Source organism: Anolis carolinensis, chromosome 2 (genome assembly GCF_035594765.1).
Source record: "Anolis carolinensis isolate JA03-04 chromosome 2, rAnoCar3.1.pri, whole genome shotgun sequence".
Taxonomy (NCBI): Eukaryota; Metazoa; Chordata; class Lepidosauria; order Squamata; family Dactyloidae; genus Anolis; species Anolis carolinensis.
The window spans coordinates 240,465,686-240,486,017 of record NC_085842.1 but is presented as its reverse complement, the minus strand read 5'-3'; the positions used below and the strand labels follow the sequence as shown (position 1 = coordinate 240,486,017).

The window sequence follows — 20,332 nt, the reverse complement described above, 5'->3', positions numbered from 1 at the left end:
GAGCTGGGGGGTGGGGGAGAGATAATTACCAGAAAGGTAATTTGTACTCATATTACAAAAGCATGTTGACTGTATTAATTTTGCAAAATATTCTACTTTTTGTGTTTGTGTGTATACTAAAGTAGGGCCTAAATCTTGTTTTATCTGTTTCTTTTGTGGTTTTGTACCGTTCTGTCCATTCGGATTGCATGGAATGGCACAGCCCCATGGGAACAAAAGAAACAGTGAAACGAATGAAAAAAAGGAACAGTAGCTGTTTGGTTGGCTGATTTTTGGTGCTTGGCTGTAGGCACTGGCTGGCAAGCCCTACAGCTGAGAGCCGGGTGCTCTATGCTCATAGGCCCAGCCTGCCAGGCCTTCAATTGAGCGCTCGACTGTAGGCCCTACGAGCCGGGCCTACGAGCCATCGAGCACTCAATGCTCATAGGCCTGGCTTGTAGGGCCTACAGTTGAGCATTGAGAGCTCCATGCTTGTAGGCCCAGCTCACAGAGCCTAGCGCTTTTCCGCCCAAGGCCTGAAATTTTTTTTGGACCTTGGACAGAAAAGCCCATTCGTATAGGCATCCATTTCCGTAAGCGGAGGACGAAAACGGAAACGGGACCATGCGAATGGTACAAATAGAAACAGCTAGCAATTCCATACAAATGCACAAGACTAGTATACACCCAGTTTTCTGTCTCTAAAATTTAAAGGAAACAGTGTATCCACAAAGCTGTGTTGCTCGCCAATATTCACTCTAAGCTTGCTCATGCAAATCAGTTCAGTAAGCCATATCTTAAAATGGTATGAACCATATTTTTACAAGGCTTCATTGTAAAACCGATGTTTTATCATTCATATCACACAGCATGAAATGCATGCAACGATACAGCAAAAGGGATCCATATCTGGGAGATCTTGTTGATTAAGAAATGGTAGATTTCAAAAGGTGATTTTGCCATTCTGACAAGATCATTCAAATTGACTTTGAAGCAAGTGGACTATGGACTGCTGATTTAGTTATGGCAAGCAGTATATCCTTATCTCTCATTATGGGAATGCTTTTAATGTGTATGCATCAATCAACATCTCTAGAAAAACAAGGAAACAGTCCTAGAGAAACAAAGATAATCCTAATAGCATTTGACCTTATAGCCCCATCACGTACATGGGAGAAAAACAAATACACTTTACAAAGGAAGGGAAGTTTTCCCTCTATTTTTGGCTAGTTTTTAAGAAGCATTCCTCACATGGAGGTTGCCGAAGCTATAGGAAGAGATGGAATCAGCATTTTTTACTATTTGTTTTCACTTCCATTTCAGTTTCTCATCTTCCAGGTTAAAATATTGGTGTTACTCGCATTGCAGAGAGGGCATACCAATAGCAGTACATTTAAATATGAAATGCTTTCAAAAAGTGAAACCTATTTTTAAAACCAGATTATTGCCTTAAAAACTTTTTGAACCTAAATTTGTGCTCGCTGAAATTCAACGGACAAAAAAACAAAACAAAAAAAAACAGCCTGATGTGGGTGCTTTTGCACACTCCCACACATTAATCCCAAACTCAATCTCTTTAATATACGCACATAGAGGAATGGATGTAGTACTTACCATCCTGCATTCTCCAACAGATTCCTCACAATGGCTGGGGGAACGGAACAGTTATAATATCCCATGCCAATATAGGATCTCCAGATCTTGTTCTTGCTGGCAATATTGTGCAAAGTTTCAAGGATTTCATTCTCACCTAATAAAAAGAAAGTTAGAAAATCGGTTTTACAGTGGATCCAATAATGTTACACATTATGAACTTGTGCAAGCATTAGAATCCTGATTGAGAGCATGCTGACATTATGTGCCTTTTCAATTTCCTATCCATTGTACATTCTGATCCATCCTAGCTGTCTGTTTGCCTTGTCTAATGTTAATAATTAAATCCACAGGTAAATAGAGCTTTGTCACAATTATTTTATTTCACATGAGACACATAAAAAGCCTGCCAGGTCATACATTTAAAAAAATTTGTAGGTCAATCTACTGCTGTACGGGTTATAATTCATGTTTTCGGTTGTTACTTAATTAGCTATTCTAATATGCTAGCCTGTGATATCATATGTCAAGTCCTGGGCTGAATATCTAGTAGTTTTAGGGCAACTGACAACTTTAATTCCAAATTCTGAAATCCATGAATAAATTCTGCAAAACTACAAAGCAAACATGAATAAATCTTTGCCGCTGTTCACTGAGTACTCTCAATTATTTCTGAGGGAAATACAACAGGATCCTTCCTAATGATCTTTGCTTCTCAGAAGGGAAAAATGGCCACATGAGAACAGAACACTGCAAAGCTGTTGAGATGTTTATCAAGGCTATTTGAAACTTTAGGATAGGACTATTGTTAGACGTATGTTAGATGGCAATTGGTAGACCTTTTGAAAACAATGGCACTTAAGTTAGTTGCGTCTTACAACTCTCATTTATTTCAATCAACCTACTCTACGTAGGATGAACATTGGATTTAGACTGTTATCATTTAATTATTCAAGCATTTTATCAGCAACCACTCCAATAGCACTAATTGTGATGTTTATGTTCAGAACAAAATTATGCAAATGAAGACTAAAACCCCTTAAATGGTGAGGAGACTTCCTGCTGATATGGTTCACTATTATCTGTAATGGCAAACTTTTAAAGATCTTGTAAAATCTGTACCCTAGGACACAATACTTAAAACTGAGCCTTCAACCCCAGAAAAATATATTTTAAATCAGTTTTAAAGTTTATAACGTATTATTCAGATTTTATTTATTTATTTATTTATTTATCATGTCAGAAGCGAATTGAGAATACATTATAATGTATAGAAAAACCACAAACAAAGTTAATAACTTGGTATTATACTAAATGTCCTTTGACCAGAAGCTGGCTACCTCGAGTGCTTCTGGTGTCGCTGTAAGAAGGTCCTCCATTGTGCATGTGGCAGGGCTCAGGTTGCATTGTAGTAAGTAGTCTGTGGTTTACTCTTCTCTACACTCGCATGTCGTGGACTCCACTTTGTGGTCCCATTTCTTAAGATTGGCTCTGCATCTCGTGATGCCAGAACACAGTCTGTTCAGAATCTTCCAAGTCGCCAGTCTTCTGTGTGCCTAGGGGGGAGTTTCTCGTCTGGTCTCAGCCACTGATTGAGGTTTTGGGGGTTAACCTGCCACTTTTGGATTCTTACTGAGGGCTCTTTTGGACTCTCGCTTGCTGCAAGTATCTCTACAGATCTTAGAAAGTTATTTCTTGATTTAAGATGTTGGTATGCTGGCTAATATCCAAACAGAGAATGGGTCGGAGATGTCACTGCCTTGGTCCTTTCATCATTGGCTGATACTTCCCGATGGATGTCAGGTGGTACAATACTGGCTAAACAGTATAATTTCTCCAGTGGTGTTGGGCGTAGGCACCCTGTGATAATGTGGCATGTCTCATTAAGAGCCACATCCACAGTTTTAACATGGTGAGATGTATTCCACACTGGACATGCATATTCAGCAGTAGAATAGCGAAAGGGCAGATGTCTTCACTGTGTTTGATTGTGATCCCCAGGGTTGTGCCAGTCAGCTTTTGTATGATATTATTTCTTGTAACACTATTCAGAAAGAAATAGTGCACTCAAATAGCAAAATATTATTTTATTTTATAATGTATAGGTAGTGAGACCTCTTGCTAAGATGATATATACATAAAAAGATATCTTGCTAAGATGACTTGCAATAGAGGTGTGATTTGTTTTTATGTTATTGTTGTCATTGTCTGTTGGCTTTTAGAAGGTCACACAGTGAGAAAAGTCACCCACAGATATCCACCCTTAGGTAGCCCAAACCAAAATTTCCTTTGTTAATTTGTACGCATGGTCTTTAAGTGTTTTGGTGCATATTATTCTCAATATCTGACTTCAATCCATATATGGGATTCTAGTGTTATCATCCTGTACCACCTGAGATACCACTTATAATTTGTGTTTTTTCTCTCAGTTCTGACCATAACAATAGCTTATAATTGAATTAATGTCACAGGTAAGTTACTTCTTATCTCTTAAGAATTTAACGTTTTTCATTTCTTCCTTTTGACTCCTCACTTTCAAAAGTAAACGAGCCACTAAACAAGGTACTCATACAACAAAGCCAGTTAGCTCCAGTTTCAGAGAATTAACTAAATTGGGCACTGTAGCTTCAGATATCTTTTAATTCACTATTTTCTAGGAGTGTTTTTCCACAGAGAGTCTAGACCAAAATACAAAAACGTATCAAACGTTTTGGTATGCTGCATTTATTCTCATATTACAGAGCTGACATTAGACTTTCATCATTCAACTATTTGGTTAATTTGAGAGTGTCCCCTTCTTGTTGTGCAATGAGAAAGCTATAAACCAATAAAAGGGAAGCTGGAAATACAAGAGGACAGTAAACACTCATTAAGAAACACTTGGAAACCAGCCATCCTACTCAGCCTACCGTTTCCAGTTTTCTAGGGCACTGAATAGGATGAACGGCATTACACCAAACGTACTACATTGAAATAGTTGAGAAATCCTTCAGGAACTTTAGCTGGCAATTTCTTTTTACTGGACAAATGCCTCCTGCTGATCTTGTTTATTTCTGCTGGCTGAGGGTATTGCATAACATGATCAGAGGCAATGATCTTAATGTACCAAGAAAAGAGTTCATTGATCTTTTGGAACTGTTATCTGGAAACCTGGGAAAGGCAAGAGGGTTTAAAGAAACACTTCGCATCAAGTTCTGTGCCAACATGTACAGATCTTCACACACAAGGTGCTACTTCTCTCTGGAAAAGTGCACGTTTCTAAACGGAACATAGATTGTTTTTCAGATTTAGAGCAACAAAATTCACTCTCCACACCTCAAAGATTGAGCATATCACTCTAAATGTGGCATTTTTAAAAACCTTCCTTTTTATTTAATAAAAACTTTTCAAAGTTTAATATCTTTTAATATTGAAAATTACTTTTTTTAAAAAAAGCAAGATACAAGACCATTTACACAAAGTGTTCAAGGCAGTTCATATATCACTTACTGAAATGAACTTAACCACTTGAGTTGTGAATTGCTCCCTTACCCTATCTGTATTTGTCTATATCAGAAACACACAATATGGCCTATAGAAAGGGAATATAATGGCTCAGGTTTTGTTTTTTAAAGTGCTACTTAGGTGCACTTAAAACTAATCAATTGCATTAATTTGGTCTCTGGTGTGCCATACATGCGCTTAAATAAGTTTCCAAGACCATTCCCAGTTGGATGGAAAAATCTAGTAAAAGTAAAGGTTATCCCCTGACATTAAGCCCAGTTGTGTTCAACTCTGGGGGTTGGCGCTCATCTCCATTTCTAAGCTGAGAAGCCGGCGTTATCCGTAGACACCTCCAAGATCATGTGGCCGGCATGACTGCATGGAGTGCCATTACCTTCCCACCGGAGCAGTACCTATTGATCTACTAACATTTGCATGTTTGCATGGAAAAAGCTACATGAAAACAAATTCTTCATGTATCATTTTTCATCGTGATCATGTAGCTGTGGCTGTCAACATGCAGATTTCCAAAGAAAAGTGTAATACTGCCAAACGGTCCAGGATGGGAGGTTAGTGGCTGGATTTCCTCTTCCCTGCCAAACTTGTTGATAGGTGCAAGTCAGGTTTCCTATGGAATTTAAAGGGATAGCATGTGCAACCTGTTGGAATACAACCCCACACTGCCCAAGTCTGCAGACCTCAGTGAGGAAGTTAGTTAGCTTTAGAATAGGCTGAAGAAAATCCCTTTCACACTGAATGACAGTTGAAATGTATCTATTTCTATCTATATCTTCTCTCTGTTTCTGCTCTCATTCTGATTGGTTATGTAGAATAGATACTTTGCAGGTGCATGCCTTTTGTCTTTTGACTTCTGCTTCTTACTTTTTAGTGTGTGCTGTGTGGATTGAGATCTCTCTCTGCTTATGTATCAGGAGAGATGTAGTGTCTGGAGATTTTCCCCTCTCTTTTGATCCCCAGAGAGATGGAGTTGAGAGTAGCATAGACCTAGGTAAGGGTAAAGATTTTCCCTTGACATTAAGTCTAATCGTGTCTGACTCTGGGGGTTGGTGCTCATTTCAATTTCTAAGCTGAACAGCCAAGATCATGTGGCTGGCATGACTGCATGGAGCGCCGTTACCTTCCCGCTGGAGAGGTACCTATTGATCTAGTCACATTTGCATGTTTTTGAACTGCTCGGTTGGCAGAAGCTCAGACCTAGTTATTTACTATTAAGAAATGTAATTATTATTTTTGTAAATAAACCTTTTCTGATTTTAAAGACAGAACTCTGCATATTTGCCTCCTAAACTCTAAATTCTTTACTGCCACATTGCACTTCACACTCTGCTTGCTGTGAGCTGACTGCTCGACAATAACTATCCTGCTCTTGATTATTTTTGGATGTTCTGCTGTTTTGAGTAGTTTTCTATAACACCCAGAAAATCCTAACACAATCATGGCCAGGGTACATTCACATTGTAGAATTAATGTAGTTTGTGGTGGCACAGTGTGTTAAAGCGCTGAGCTGCTGAACTTGCAGACCAAAAGGTCCTAGGTTCAAATCCCGGGAGCAGAATGAGCGCCCGCTGTTAGCCCCAGCCAATCTAGCAGTTCAAAAACATGCAAATGTGAATAGATCAATAGGTACCGCTCCGGCGGGAAGGTAACGGCGCTCCATGCAGTCATGCCGGCTACATGACCTTGGAGGTGTCTACGGACAACGCCGGCTCTTCGGTTTAGAAATGGAGATGAGCACCAACCCACAGAGTCGGTCACGACTGGACTTAATGTCAGGGGAATCCCTTTACCTTTACTTTAATTTCACTTAAGGAGCCCTGGTGGCAAAGTGTGTTAAAGCACTGAGCTGCTGAACTTGCAGACCGAAAGGTCCCAGGTTCAAATCCCGGGAGCGGAGTGAGCGCCCGCTGTTAGCTCCAGCTTCTGCCAACCTAGTAGTTCGAAAACATGCTAATGTGAGTAGATCAATAGGTACAGCTCCGGTGGGAAGGTAACGGCGCTCCATGCAGTCATGCCGGCCACATGACCTTGGAGGTGTCTACAGACAATGCCGGCTCTTCGGCTTAGAAATGGAGATGAGCACCAACCCCCAGAGTCAGACATGACTGGACTTAACGTCAGGGGAAACCTTTACCTAATATCACTTGAACTGCCATGGCCCAATGCTATGGAATCCTGGGATTTGTAGATTTGTGAGGCACCAGTATTCTTTGGCAGCGAAGGCCAAACATATTGTAAAAGTACATCTCCCACAATCCCATAGCATTGAGCCATGGCAGTTAAAGTGGCAGTTAAACAGCCAGTTTACCAGCTGTTGGGAATTGTGGGAGTTGAAGTCCAGACTGGAGCAGCAATCTAGAAAGCTCTGATGTAGATGTGCCCTAAGTAGGTTCCACGTGAGCACTTGTTCCTTTCACTTTCTCCAGTATCAGAAAATGACCCTAATGAATGTGCAGAGAATGAAAAGCCCTTTGAACATTTAGCTCAATGTTTGTATCACAGTTTCTCTGAGAATGGTCAGACTATGTACTTGTCCTCCTCAGTAACTCCACATTGTTGTTCTGTTTCAGAATCAGTAATGCTTCTAAGTACAAAATGTTCAGTAATAAAATCCAGTTGTTGGACTTGTTGCTTTATAAACATGTTGATCTGGTAAATGTATTCAACATTAATCATATGCTGGTAGGGAGACCAAATTAGAATAGACATGAGTTATCACATTGCATAATCATAGTCTTTTAGAATTTTGGAAAAAGATTTGGTGGCCTTATAAAGGTATTACCACAATAGGGTCTTCAGAATTTGTCTTATTGTCGACATGCTTTGTTTTTGGAAAAAAAATCAGCTTACAAGTTGAAAATTGGAGGTAAGCATGACGCAATGGGTTAAATCCTTGTGCCGGCAGGACTGCTGACCTAAAGATTGGCGGTTCGAATCCGGGGAGCGGGGTGAACGCCTGTCTGTCAGCTTCAGCTACCCATGCAGGGACATGAGAGAAGCTTTCCACAAGATTGTAAAACATCTGGGTGTCCCCCAGGCAACGTCCTTGCAGATGGCCAATTCTCTCACACCAGAAGTGACTTGCAGTTTCTCAAGTCGCTCCTGACAAACCCCCCCCCCAAAAAAAACAAAAAAAAAAACGGGCAGGACTATTTTTACTAGAGGTGTGCCATATTCACTAACACCCTTTAGTGACTTGAACATAAAAAACCCTAATAAAACTAGTTTCTTAACAAGCAAAACTGGTTTAACAAAGAATAACACTAGTTTACTAAACAGTAACACTAATTACCAGAATAAACTCGCTGTGGCCATGAATGGAAAGGCTATCAATGTTCCCATCACGTTATCAGAGGATCACAGGTGACTGTTACAGAAAGTTTCTAATTCATACTCGTGGCATGGAGTTCATTTTTCAAGAGTCAGAAAGGCAGCACAAAATAGAGAATGCTCCAGAACATATAATCTCAACATTAACATCATCCCCATTCAAACAAAACAGGCTGTATCATAGAGACTCTGCATTTACTAATTTAGGTTATAAACTTTGGGCCAGGATTTTTCCTTAGAGCCAATGCGCAATAGTTAAAATGCAGTCAATCCTATCTGTTTTTTTAAAAATTCATAAATGATGTCAAAATATATAGAGTGGTGAGGTGGAACTCAGCTTATTAACACCACACAGACATTGTGCAGTTCTGCTCTGTATAGGGAGGACATATATGAAATACAATGAATCTAAAAACCAAAGAAGTGCTGCAGGGTGTAGGGCAGTGGTTCTCAAACTGTGGGTCCCCAGGTGTTCTGGCCCACAACTCCCAGAAATCCCAGCCAGTTAGTATTTCTGGGAGTTGAAGACAAAAACATTTGGGGACCCACAGGTTGAGAACCACTGGTGTAGGGGGTTCGGAGAGGATATTTTACTAAATGAATAGGTCAAGTCTCCTAGACTTTGGTGTTATAAATGACTTCTCAAAAGAAGTGAATGAAGTATCTTAAAAGGGTATCAGGGCTTTATTTAATTGTTCACAACGTCGCTAGAATTACACAGAAAAGTAATTCAACAGGTGTCTGAGCCATACAACCATACAACTGCTAACAGCACAAACTAGTTAAAGGAGAGATGAGTCTAGGGTAGTTGGGAAACTGCATTTCCCCAATCCTGCCTTGTAAAACTACATTTTCACAGAAACCAGTTCCATGGTGGAATCTGTATTCTGTATTCGTTTTAACAACAAGAGGCACTTTGGGTGAGAATATTTGATATCAACACACTGATACACATGCTGTATCTCATATGAATGCGCATAAGGAATAACTAGGGGTGCATCTACATTGTAGAATTAATGCACTTTGACCCCACTTTAACTTTTTTTTATTGTGTCAGAAGAAAATTGAAGCAAGCCACTTCTGGTGTGAGAGAATCGACCTTCTACAACTGGGGTCTTCTAACCATTTAAGTGGAGGGCTGGTTCACGGTCCCTCAGACTGTTGGGGATGCCAGATTATGATGAAATAGTCCAAAATTAGGATTGTTGTTGTTGTGCGCCTTCAAGTCATTTCAGACTTAGGTCAACCCTAAGCCTAAAGTTTAGGACAGGGGCCAGGTAAATGACCTTGGAGGGCCGCATCCGGCCCACAGACCTTAGTTTGGGAACCTCTGGTCTACAAAAATGTTGCCCAGGGGACATCCAGATTTGTTACCATCCTGCGGGGGGCTTCTTTCATGCCCCCACATGGGAAGATGGGGCTGACAGATGGGAAATTACTCCATCTCGCGGATTCGAACCGCCAACCTTCAAGTCAGCATTCAGCCAGTACAGGGGTTTAACCCATTGTGCCACTGCGGCTCCTTCCTACTTTAACTGCCATAGCTCAATACTATGGAATCCTAGGAGTTATAGTTTGATGGTGCATCATCACTTAAGTAGAGGTGGCTAAAGACTTTATAAAACTACAACACCCAGGACCCCATATCCTGGAACCATGGCAGTTAAAGTGGTGATAAATTGCATTCATTCTACATTGCAGATGCACCCTGGGAAAGGATTTGACTTTCATTCAAAATATGCAAATGTGTGACTTCTCTTTGGATGTCTACTGCTTTATTTTCTATTGTGTTGCCAAAATCAGATACCCCATCAAAACTTGTATTGAAAGACTTGATGACATCATTGGGACAAATTTCAGAGATTTATGCAAATAAATTTAATTGTGTAAATATATGGAAATGCTAACCCTTATGTTTGATTGATTTAAGGATGTGACATGTTAACAGCAATATTTCTGCTAGAGGGTTATATCACTTATAATGTATGCTTTTAAAATTATATTGACCTAAAAAGTGAATAAACAAAAAGCTTGAAAATAAATAACCTTCCATCATCTGTTATCTCTGCCTATATTTTTTTGCCTTGCCTTTTCAAGCTATCATTCTCCCAGCCTTGTCATCCCAGCTGCTGCTTCTGTTGTCTGAGATCAACATGAACTAACCAGATTGAACTGGCCAGAAACCTAAGAGGCTGCAAGGCCTGAAGTTTACACTCAAACTGCAATGTGCTGATGAGCAACATCAAAAAACAAAGAAAGAGGGCTCAAAATCACTTTAGCTTCTATGTACTGATATGTTATCCTGGATTAGAAGAGAAAACGACAAAAAATAGTCTTCAGGGAGTCGAGAGACTGCAAGATGTGTGAGCGAATGATCTTATTGTGTCTTTATTACCTTTCCTAAAATAGGAATTTTTGTAGATAGCATTATCATATTAGAAAATACTTTATACGAGAAGAGACAACAGCTGAATTAAAATACTTCCTCTAAATCCTTATTGCTTCCTTCCCAATAGGAAAGGCACAAATCTGAACCTTTTACTGACAAATTATTAAGAACGTATTCATTAAGTTGCCACTAAAAGTCTTCCAAATTTCTTTACTTTTAAGGGTTGCTTAAAATAAACCAGGGGCCCTTCCACACAGCCACAATCCCAGAATATCAGGGCAGAAAATCCCACAATATCTGCTTTGAAGTGGGTTATCTGAGTCCACACTGCCATATATTCTAGTTCAAAGCAGATAATGTGGGATTTTATTCAGCTGTGTGGAAGGGGCCCAGGAAAAGATTTTGAATATTGAAGTTTTACAAAAACAGGATCACTTTGGAAAGGGGATGCAAAAAATGGATTTGTGTATTGAGTTGCAAAATAGAATATTATTATGGATAATGTTATAGTGGCACTGCAGACTAAAATAAAAGAACAAATATTTTTAGATGTTAGGATTTGATCTCTTCCATCAATCACTTTGGCAATCAATATCTTACACACATTGTAACTGACAGCAAGAAGCACTCATTGAACAATGAACTGACATACAAAGCTACGCAAGTCTTTCATAATGTCATATAAAAGGAAAACTTCTAGACTGTAAGAATACAATAAGCTTTATGTCAAAACCTTTCAGATATATTTTGGATAGAAATGTTGTATTTGTTGTAGCTCAAAACATGATGGCAAGTCCTATAACACAGTTCTAAAACTTCTCATCTTCCCTATTTGAAAGATTGACACCTATCTGTTCTTACTGAAATAAATATTCCAATTCAGCTGGCATCATTTCCTACAATACAGGTTGAGCATCCTTTATCTGGAATGGCTGGGACCAGAAGTGTTTTATATTTCAGATTTTGAAATATCTCTATTGGCATATCTGTAAGATATCTTGGAGATGGGACCCAACTTTAAATACAACATTTATATCCACCTTCAACACATAGCAGGAATAAAATTTTATGGAATATTTCAAAAATAATTGTGTGTATGAAACAAAGTTTTTGTACACTGAATAATCAAAAAGCAAAAGTGTCATTATCTCAGCCCCTGGTGGTGCAATGGGTTAAACCCTTGTGCTGGCAGGACTGCTGGCCAAAAGGTTGGTGGTTCGAATTTGAGGAATGGGATGAGCTCCTGTGTCAGCTCCAGCTTTCCACATGGGGACATGAGAGAAGCCTCCCACAGGATGATAAAACATCTGGGCATCCCCTGGGCAACGTCCTTGAAGATGGCCAATTCTCTTACACCAGAAGCGACTTGCAGTTTCTCAAATCACTCCTGACACAAAAACAAAAGCCGCCCATGTAGGCAATTTCAGATTTGGAATATTTTGGAGTTTCTAGATAAGGGATATTCGACATGTACTATGCACAATAGATTCTTTATTAATGTGATGCTGTATTGAGAGATGATTAATATAAATAAACAACAGGATCAGTTTGAAAACTAATATGGATGCCCTGGCATGTTTATGCAAACTCCACACTGTACTTTATTGTTCTTGCAACGAGTCTTTTAGACAATTCTCCTTGATAATTGTATAAGTGATGAGGAAACAGTGATTTTCTACCCAGCTAAACAGTAAAGGGAAGAAGAACCTTCACATGAGGGCATTTTATTGGCATTTAAGGCAAAGCGGCACTTACATATCTGGTCATCCATCTTCAGAGGCCGTCGCAAGCGGATATTGGCAGGGATTGTTTTATCGATCAACTCATCCATGCTCTAAAAAGGCAAGGAACAAAGCAGAGCATCACATGAGCCATCAGCAGGTTCAAAGTTGGACAGCCTCTCAGGAGATTGGAGCAGAGATGCAGACAAAGGGGCCCAAAGGAAAAGCACTGGGGGGAAAGGCCTGGGGAAGAAGGGGAGATGCTATCCTGGCGCGGAGGGTTGCAAGAGGAGGGTTATCCCACTTTGAGGGTAACAGTTAAGTGGGGGTTCATGCTGGCTTAGAGGGGAACAAGGGGAGAGAGATTCATCCTGGCTTTGAGAGCAACAAGAGGAGGGTTATCCCACTGTGAGAGTAACAAAAGTGGGTTCATGCTAGCTTTCTGGCTAAGAGGATGGAGATTCATATTGGATGTGTTGTCGAAGGCTTTCATGGCCAGAATCACTGGGTTGCTGAGAGTGTTCCAGGCTGTATGGCCATGTTCCAGAAACATTCTCTCCTGACTTTTCGCCCACATCTGTGGCAGGCATCCTCAAAGGTGTGAGGTCTGTTGGAAACTAAGAAAATGGGGTTTATATATCTGTAGAAAGTCCAGGTTGGGAGAAAGAACTCTTGTCTACCTGAGGCAAACGTGAATGTTGCAATTGGCCAGCTTGATTAGCATTGATTGCTATAATTTTAGGTGACTTGTTTATACTTATGTACTGTATGTTCTATGTGCACCTTGGACTACCTTTGTAAGCCGTCCCAAGTCTCTTCGGGGAGATGGTGGTGGGATATAAATAAAGTTGATTATTATTATTATTATTATTGATTAGCCTTGTAGCTTCAAGGCCTGGTTGCTTCCTGCTTGGGGGAATCTTTTGTTGGGAGGTGTTAGCTGGCCCTGATTATTTCTCCATTGAATCATAGAGTCTCCCAGCAGTGAGAGAAGTTTTTTTCCCCCTCTTCTTTTTCATCACTGAAGAGGAGTGCATCCCATAGATGGGTTTCTCTGCTCTTTCAAAAATTATGTCCATTGATGATTGACTCTTGCAGAGGACTGGCTAATGTGTTTCTAGAATGGATATTTCTCTCTTGCTGTTTTCTTTTTTGTTGTCCGGAATGCTGATCGGATGTTTTAGTAGCGTCCTGGACAAAATGTTAACAGGGTTGCTGTGAGTTTTCCGGGCTGCATGGCCATGTTCCAGAAGTTTTCTCTCCTGATGTTTCACCTGCATCTAGGGCAGGCATCCTCAGTGGCTGTGAAGTGTGTTGGAAACTAGGCAAGTGGGGTTTCTATATCTGTGGAATAATGTCCAGGGTGGGAGAAAGAACTCTTGTCTGTTTGAGGCAGATGTGAATGTTGCAATTGGCTACCTTGATTAGCACTGAATAGCCTTGCAGCTTCAAAGCTTGGCTGCTTCATGCTTGGGGGAATCCTTTTGTTGGGAGGTGATTAGCTGGCCCTGATTATTTCTTGTCTGGAGTTCCCCTGTTTTCCGAGTGTTGTTCTTTATTTACTGTCCTGATTTTAGAGCCTTTTAAATACAGGTAGCCAGATTGTGTTCATTTTCATGGTTTCCTCCTTCCTCTTGAAATTGTCCACATGCTTCTTGTGGATTTCAGCGCCTTCTCTGTGTAGCCTGACCTGGTGGTTGTCAGAGTGGTCCTGCATTTTTGTGCTCTCAAATACAGTAGAGTCTCACTTATCCAACACTTGCTTATCCAACGTTCTGGATTATCCAATGCATTTTTGTAGTCAATGTTTTCAATACATTGTGATATTTTGGTGCTAAATTTGTAAATACAGTAATTACTACATAGCATTACTCTGTATTGAACTACTTTTTTCTGTTGATTTGTTGTAAAACATGATGTTTTGGTGCTTAATTTGTAAAATCATAATGTAATTTGATGTTTAATAGGCTTTTCCTTAATCCCTCCTTATTATCCAACATATTCGCTTATCCAACGTTTATGTTGGTTAAGTGAGACTCTACTGTACATGCTGGCTTTGAGGGCAACAAAGGGAAGAGGGACTTCATCCTGGCTCTGAAGAGAACAAGAGAGGAGTTCAGTTTGGCTCTGAGGGGAACAAAGGGGCTTCGAGGTCAACAAGAGGCGGGTGTTGTGAGCCTGGGTGTCAGGCTCCCTCTCCCTTCTCTTCCCTCACAAGAGAAACGAGGCCAAGGATTTATTTTTTTCGTGTCAGGAGCAACCGGAGTGAGAGAATTGGCCGTCTGCAAGGACGTTGCCCAGGGGACGCCCGGATGTTTTTATGTTTTTACCATCCTTGTGGGAGGCTTCTCTCATGTCCCCGCATGGAGCTGGAGCTGATAGAGGGAGCTCATCCGCGCTCTCCCCGGGTGGGATTCGAACCTAGCAGCCTTCAGGTCAGCAACCCAACCTTCAAGTGACAAGGCTTTTATCCCCTAGGCCACCGGAGGCTCCGAGGCCAAGGATGAGAGGAGGGCGAAGACAAAGAGGAGCGGACCGGGCAAGAAACGAGGTCCAGGGACAAATAGAAAGAAAGAAAGGGAGAAAGTTTCCTCACCGCCACCTCCAGGGTCTGGAGCATCTCGCGCTTCTCTTTGTCCCCGGGGCCGATGTGCCGCTCGGAGAAGTCGTCGTGGCGGGGCAGGAGGCGCTCGATGTGCCGAACGGTGTGCGGGGAGGAGGATGAAGGAGAAGAGGCGGCGGCTTTGCTGTCTTTGCTGCTGGAGGCGCTCCTGACTCCGGCCAGCCTTGGCTGCTGCCCGGGCGCCCTCTTCGCAGCCCATCTGGGAGCCCGGCCCACCATTCTCCCCCACCACCGCGCGCAGGACTGCATGGCCAAGCCGAGTGGGATCTCTCAGCCCCGGCAAAGGCAAACCCGCGACCCTTCGCTTGCTGCCGGCGAGGGCGCCTTATATACACAAGCCCACGCGGAGCGCGTGAGGGGGTGATTGAGCGAGCCCAGGAGGCGGGGCCCCCGCCGGCCTCGCCCCGCCCAAGGCACCTGCCGCCCGGGTCGCTTAGGCCCTTCCTCTCTCTCGCCTCTCTCCGGGCGGGATGGGCGCAAGGGGGGGGGGAGGGCAGGAGAGGGGCTGGCCAGGAGCGCCCACGCCTTCCATAGGCTCGCCAGCCCCACGCCCCCACCGCCAGCAACCTTTGCCCCAAGGGTTTCTGTGCCAGGAGCGCCCTGCCCTCGGGGTTTGCCTCCTGCCACCATAAAAAGAGATGGCTTCCCACAAGAATATTTCCCGTTGCTTCGTGTGTGTGCTTCCTAGGGTGCATCTAATCAATAAATAATTAATATAATTAAAAACAAAGTATGGACTGTCGATGCTGCAATCCCAGGTGACAGCAGGATTGAGCAGAAACAACTGGAAAAACTGACAGGATAGGAGGATTTAAAGAACGAATTACAAAGACTCTAGCACAAGCCAGTCAAGGTGGTCCCAGTGGTGATCGGTTATGTTCTTTATTTTAATTATTGTGCTGTTCCTTCATGGTTTTTTCCCTGCACTATGAATAAAACATTTGCAGTGTGCATAGGAATTCATTCATTTAATAGGAATTGATGAAATGAATGCATTCCAGTGCACATGGGATATGCAGTCTGGTGAGGCATCAGTGCTCTTGGACACTCTTGGCAAACTATGACTCCCAGTTTTCCACAGCTTTGGGCCATAGCAGTTGAAGTGATGTCAAACTTCATTGATCCAACACTGTAGACCAGGCATGGGCAAACTTTGACCCTCTCTGTGTTTTGGACTTCAATTTCCACAATTTATAACAGCCCACTTCATCTCTCCAGGTGTTTTGGACTTCAACTCCCACAATTCCTTTATTTTATTTCGTGTCAAAAGCATTGTACAACAAATACATTTCAAATAATGGAAATAAAAAAAGAAGAAATCACAAGCAACTAAATAGTTTTGGACCAAAAGCGGGCAACAGCAACCGCATTGTCTGTAGCTTTAAACAACTCCTCCTCCGTACATGAGGCAGGGCATTGTGGGCAAGCATACATATGCGGAGTTGTTTGTTCAGCTCCACAGTCACACAAGGTGGAGGATTCCTCCAGGTAGTGCCACCTTGCCAAGTTGTCTTTGGATCTGCCCACTCCACTTCTGAGTCTGTTCAGGGACTTCCAAGTTGCCCATTCTTGGTTTGCCCCTGGAGGAAGACCCTCTTGGGGGGCCATCCAGTTAGAATTGCCAGGTTTAGCTGCCCAGTGGGACACCCTTGCTGCTGCTGGAGGAACATCAAGAGGAGTGGTGGTTCTCATGAAGCCCTTCCTTGATTTGAGTCTGGTGGGAGGAGGCTGATAGCCATGCAGTGGGTGGCTTTCACAATGTTCGACCTTCTTTCTCTCACCATTAGCAGCAACTTCCATCATACGTCAGGAGGGGCAATGCCAGCTAACTTGTGGAGTTTATCAACAGGTGTAGGTTTAAGGCATCCTGTGATGATTCTGCATGTTTCATTCAGTGCTATGTCCACCTGCTTTGCATGGGCAGACTTGTGCCAAACAGGACAGGCATACTCTGCAGTTGAGAAAGACAAGGCCAGGGCTGAGGTTCTTATTACTTGTGGGTCTGCTCCCCATGCGCTGCCAGTCAGTTTCCGCAGGATGTTATTGCGTGCAGCTACTTTGTGCTTGGTGTTCATGCAGTGTTTCCTATATGTTAGTGTTCGGTCTAAGGTGACACCAAGGTATTTAGGATGGAAACAGTGTTCGAGCTCTTGGCCTTCCCAAGTAACTTTCAGTTTCCTGTTGGCTTCGCAGTTACGTTGGCTTCGCAGGAAAGCGCACACTTGTGTCTTGGCAGGGTTAGGCTTCAGGTGGTTCTCTTTGTAGTAGCTGGAGAGATCTTTCAAGGCATTGGTGAGTTGCTTTTCAACTGTTTCAAAATCTTTTGCTTGTGTTGTAAGGCCAAGGTCATCAGCATATATAAAGCTCTTTGTGAGTGGTGGTTGTGGCTGATCGTTTGTGAAGATATTAAATAAGGTTGGTGCAAGAACGCTGCCTTGGGGTAAACCATTCTTTTGCCTCCTCCATCTGCTTTTCTGGCCCTGAAACTCCACATAGAAGCTGCGGTTTTCTAAGAGGGTCTGGACAGTTTTTGTAAAGTCAAAGTCCCGAGTGATATGGTAGACTTTATGCAGCATTTTTCTATGTTGCACCGTGTCATAGGCTGCCGTAAGGTCCACAAAGACTGTTCCCGTAATGCAGCCTTTCTCATAGCCTTCCTCGATATGTTCAGTCAGATGAAGAATTTGACCTGTACAGTTTTTCCCTGATCTGAAACCTGCTTGTTGTGCAATAAGCTTGGGTTTGATAACAGGTCCTAGTCGATTTAATAGCATCCTCTCATAGACTTTATATAGCCTACTGTTGGGAATTGTGGGAGTTGAAGTCCTAAACACCTGGAGGGCCGAAATTTGCCCATGCCTGGTGTAGATTCACCATTAACCCCAATGCTTGTCTCGTATCGCCTATATCACCCATCACTCCAGTGTGTTTATTTTCTTCCCTCTGAAACCATATATGTGTCTGTGCCGTTCACTTATGGCAACCCCATTAATTTTAGAGGTTTTTTTAAAACCTCTAGCATTAATGGGTTCACCATAAGTTGAAGAGGTGTTTTTGCCAGTTCCTTCCCCTGAAATCCAGCTTGTGGCACCTGGCATTCTTTGGCAAGATTCCCATCCAAATACTAACCAGTGCTGACCCGGCTTAGATTCCAAGATCAGGCTGGACATGATGTGTTTATGGTATTTAGGCCAAATAAAACTAGGCCTGTTTGCTCTGATATATCATCACTTCTTTTTAAATAGGCAGCTACTGTATTTAAATACAGTGCTACTGTATTTCAAAGAATTGGAAAAAGCCATGGTTGCAATAAGTAATTGCTTATTGTAAATCTTGTCCTTATTCCTTCCTACTGTGAGGGATTAATCCTTCCATATGCCTGTCCTCACCAAGCCGCGTCAGTCAGTCAGGGCGTATCTGTATAATGCTAAGCGCTGCTCCATACGTGCCAGGAAGGCATTCACTTTGGTCTTACAGCAACTGTGCCAAAACCTCCTTTGCTTTGAAATACCATAACCACATCTAATTACAGCAGTGGGGGAAATTAGAAATGTCATAGCATTAGTCCACAGAGAATGTGTGAAACACTAGAGAAATTATACTTCTTTAGGTTTTAAAAATACATTCATTTATCTAAAACATTGGCTGCCCCTTTTAAAACAGAATAAACAAAAATGATTCTATTGTAAATGAGCAGAGAGCATCTTTCCCCTTTTCACAAAAAGACCCTTGACTGAGCTATGGGTCACATCAAAATCTATGAATTTGGTCCAAAAACCTGGCCTAGACTTACAGGTGAAGTCAATTTATACATGAGTGTATACGGTAGCTGTGACTAAGAGGATAGTGAGGTTTTCTTTGGGTTTCTGTGAGTTTTCCGGACTGTATGGCCATGTTCCAGAAGCATTCTCTCCTGATGTTTCACCTGCATCTACGGCAGGCATCCACAGAGGTTGTGAGGCATTGGAAATTAGTCAAGGGGGATTTATATATCTGTAAAAGGTCCAAGGTGGGAGAAAGAACTCTTGTCTGCCTGAGTGTGAATGTTTCAATTGGCCAGCTTGATTAGCATTGAATAGCCTGGCAGCTTCAAGGCCTGGCTGTTTCCTGCCTGGGGAAATCCTTTGTTGGGAGGTGTTAACTAATTGGACTACACAGGGAAGCCATTGAAATCCACAAGCATGTGGACAATTTCAACAAAAACCATGAAAATGAACAAAATCTGGCTACCAGTATTAAAAAACTCTAAAATCAGGACAGTAAATAAAGAACAGCATTCAGAAGACAGGGGAATTCCAGACAAGAAACAATCAGGGCCAGTTAACACCTCCCAACAAAAGATTGCCTCAGGCACGAAGCAGCCATCACTGCTTCTTCTGGTTTCTCCTTGGACAGACTCCGCTTACCTCTCACCACTGACCTCAGAGAAGGGAGTGGTTCCTTTTTCATAATAGTTACGGTGCAGCAATTACATTGACCCATGGATTCGTCAATCCAATTTTTTCAATTGGTTTTTGATTAATGTTTCTAGACTGACACATGCAGAAATAAAATTCATTTTTCAATATATCAATCTAATGACCATACTAGAAACATGAGAGTTGGATGGAATTCTTTTTTTATCCAGATGAATGTTCTGTACCAATTTTTCCCTTTCTGGCAGTTTGGAATCTAATTTTTCATCATCCCTGACCATAGTCATGATAAGAGTTGTATCCCAATATCTGAGAGGCACCATGTTAAGGAAAGCTGCTTTATATCATTTTGTAATGTTCTCAGCACAGATACAGAAATAGTATGTCAAGAGCCAGTACATTAAGCTCCTTTTCTCTCCAATGTACTGTTCTCTTGACCTATAAATAGAAATAATGCTATCTAGAAAATTAAAACAAGCTATTTAATATCCATAGGAACAAGGTATTATAATAGACTGACTTTGAAGAAATCAACTCCGTTTTTTTAGACCTGATATTTTATAAAGTATATATTCAGATTTGTATTCTTATGTAACAGACAAGTTATTACTCAAAATACTGTTTTGTGTGTGTGCGTCTCCAAGCTGTTTCCAAAGTATGCTGACCCTATCACAAGGTTTCTTCGCAAGATCTTGTATAGAAGTGGGTTTGTCTTTTGCCTCCTTCTGAATCTGAGAGGGTGACTTGCTCAAGCCACCCACTGGATTCAATGTCTGAGCAA

General features: G+C 41.8%; 1 protein-coding gene across 1 annotated transcript in view; it reads right to left on the bottom strand.

Annotated features, from left to right (window-relative positions):
* The window catches only part of gldc (glycine decarboxylase), a 52,603-nt gene extending 37,204 nt beyond the window's left edge, over nucleotides 1-15,399 (bottom strand). Inside the window, exons 1-3 of the mRNA XM_003216567.4 lie at nucleotides 15,110-15,399; nucleotides 12,548-12,626; nucleotides 1,594-1,729 (exon numbers count right to left, since the gene is read on the bottom strand). Of these exons, the coding sequence (XP_003216615.2) occupies nucleotides 1,594-1,729; nucleotides 12,548-12,626; nucleotides 15,110-15,385 (491 nt within the window). The 5' untranslated portion in view covers nucleotides 15,386-15,399. The remainder of the gene's footprint in view (nucleotides 1-1,593; nucleotides 1,730-12,547; nucleotides 12,627-15,109) is intronic.
* Between the last annotated feature and the right edge of the window lie 4,933 nt (nucleotides 15,400-20,332).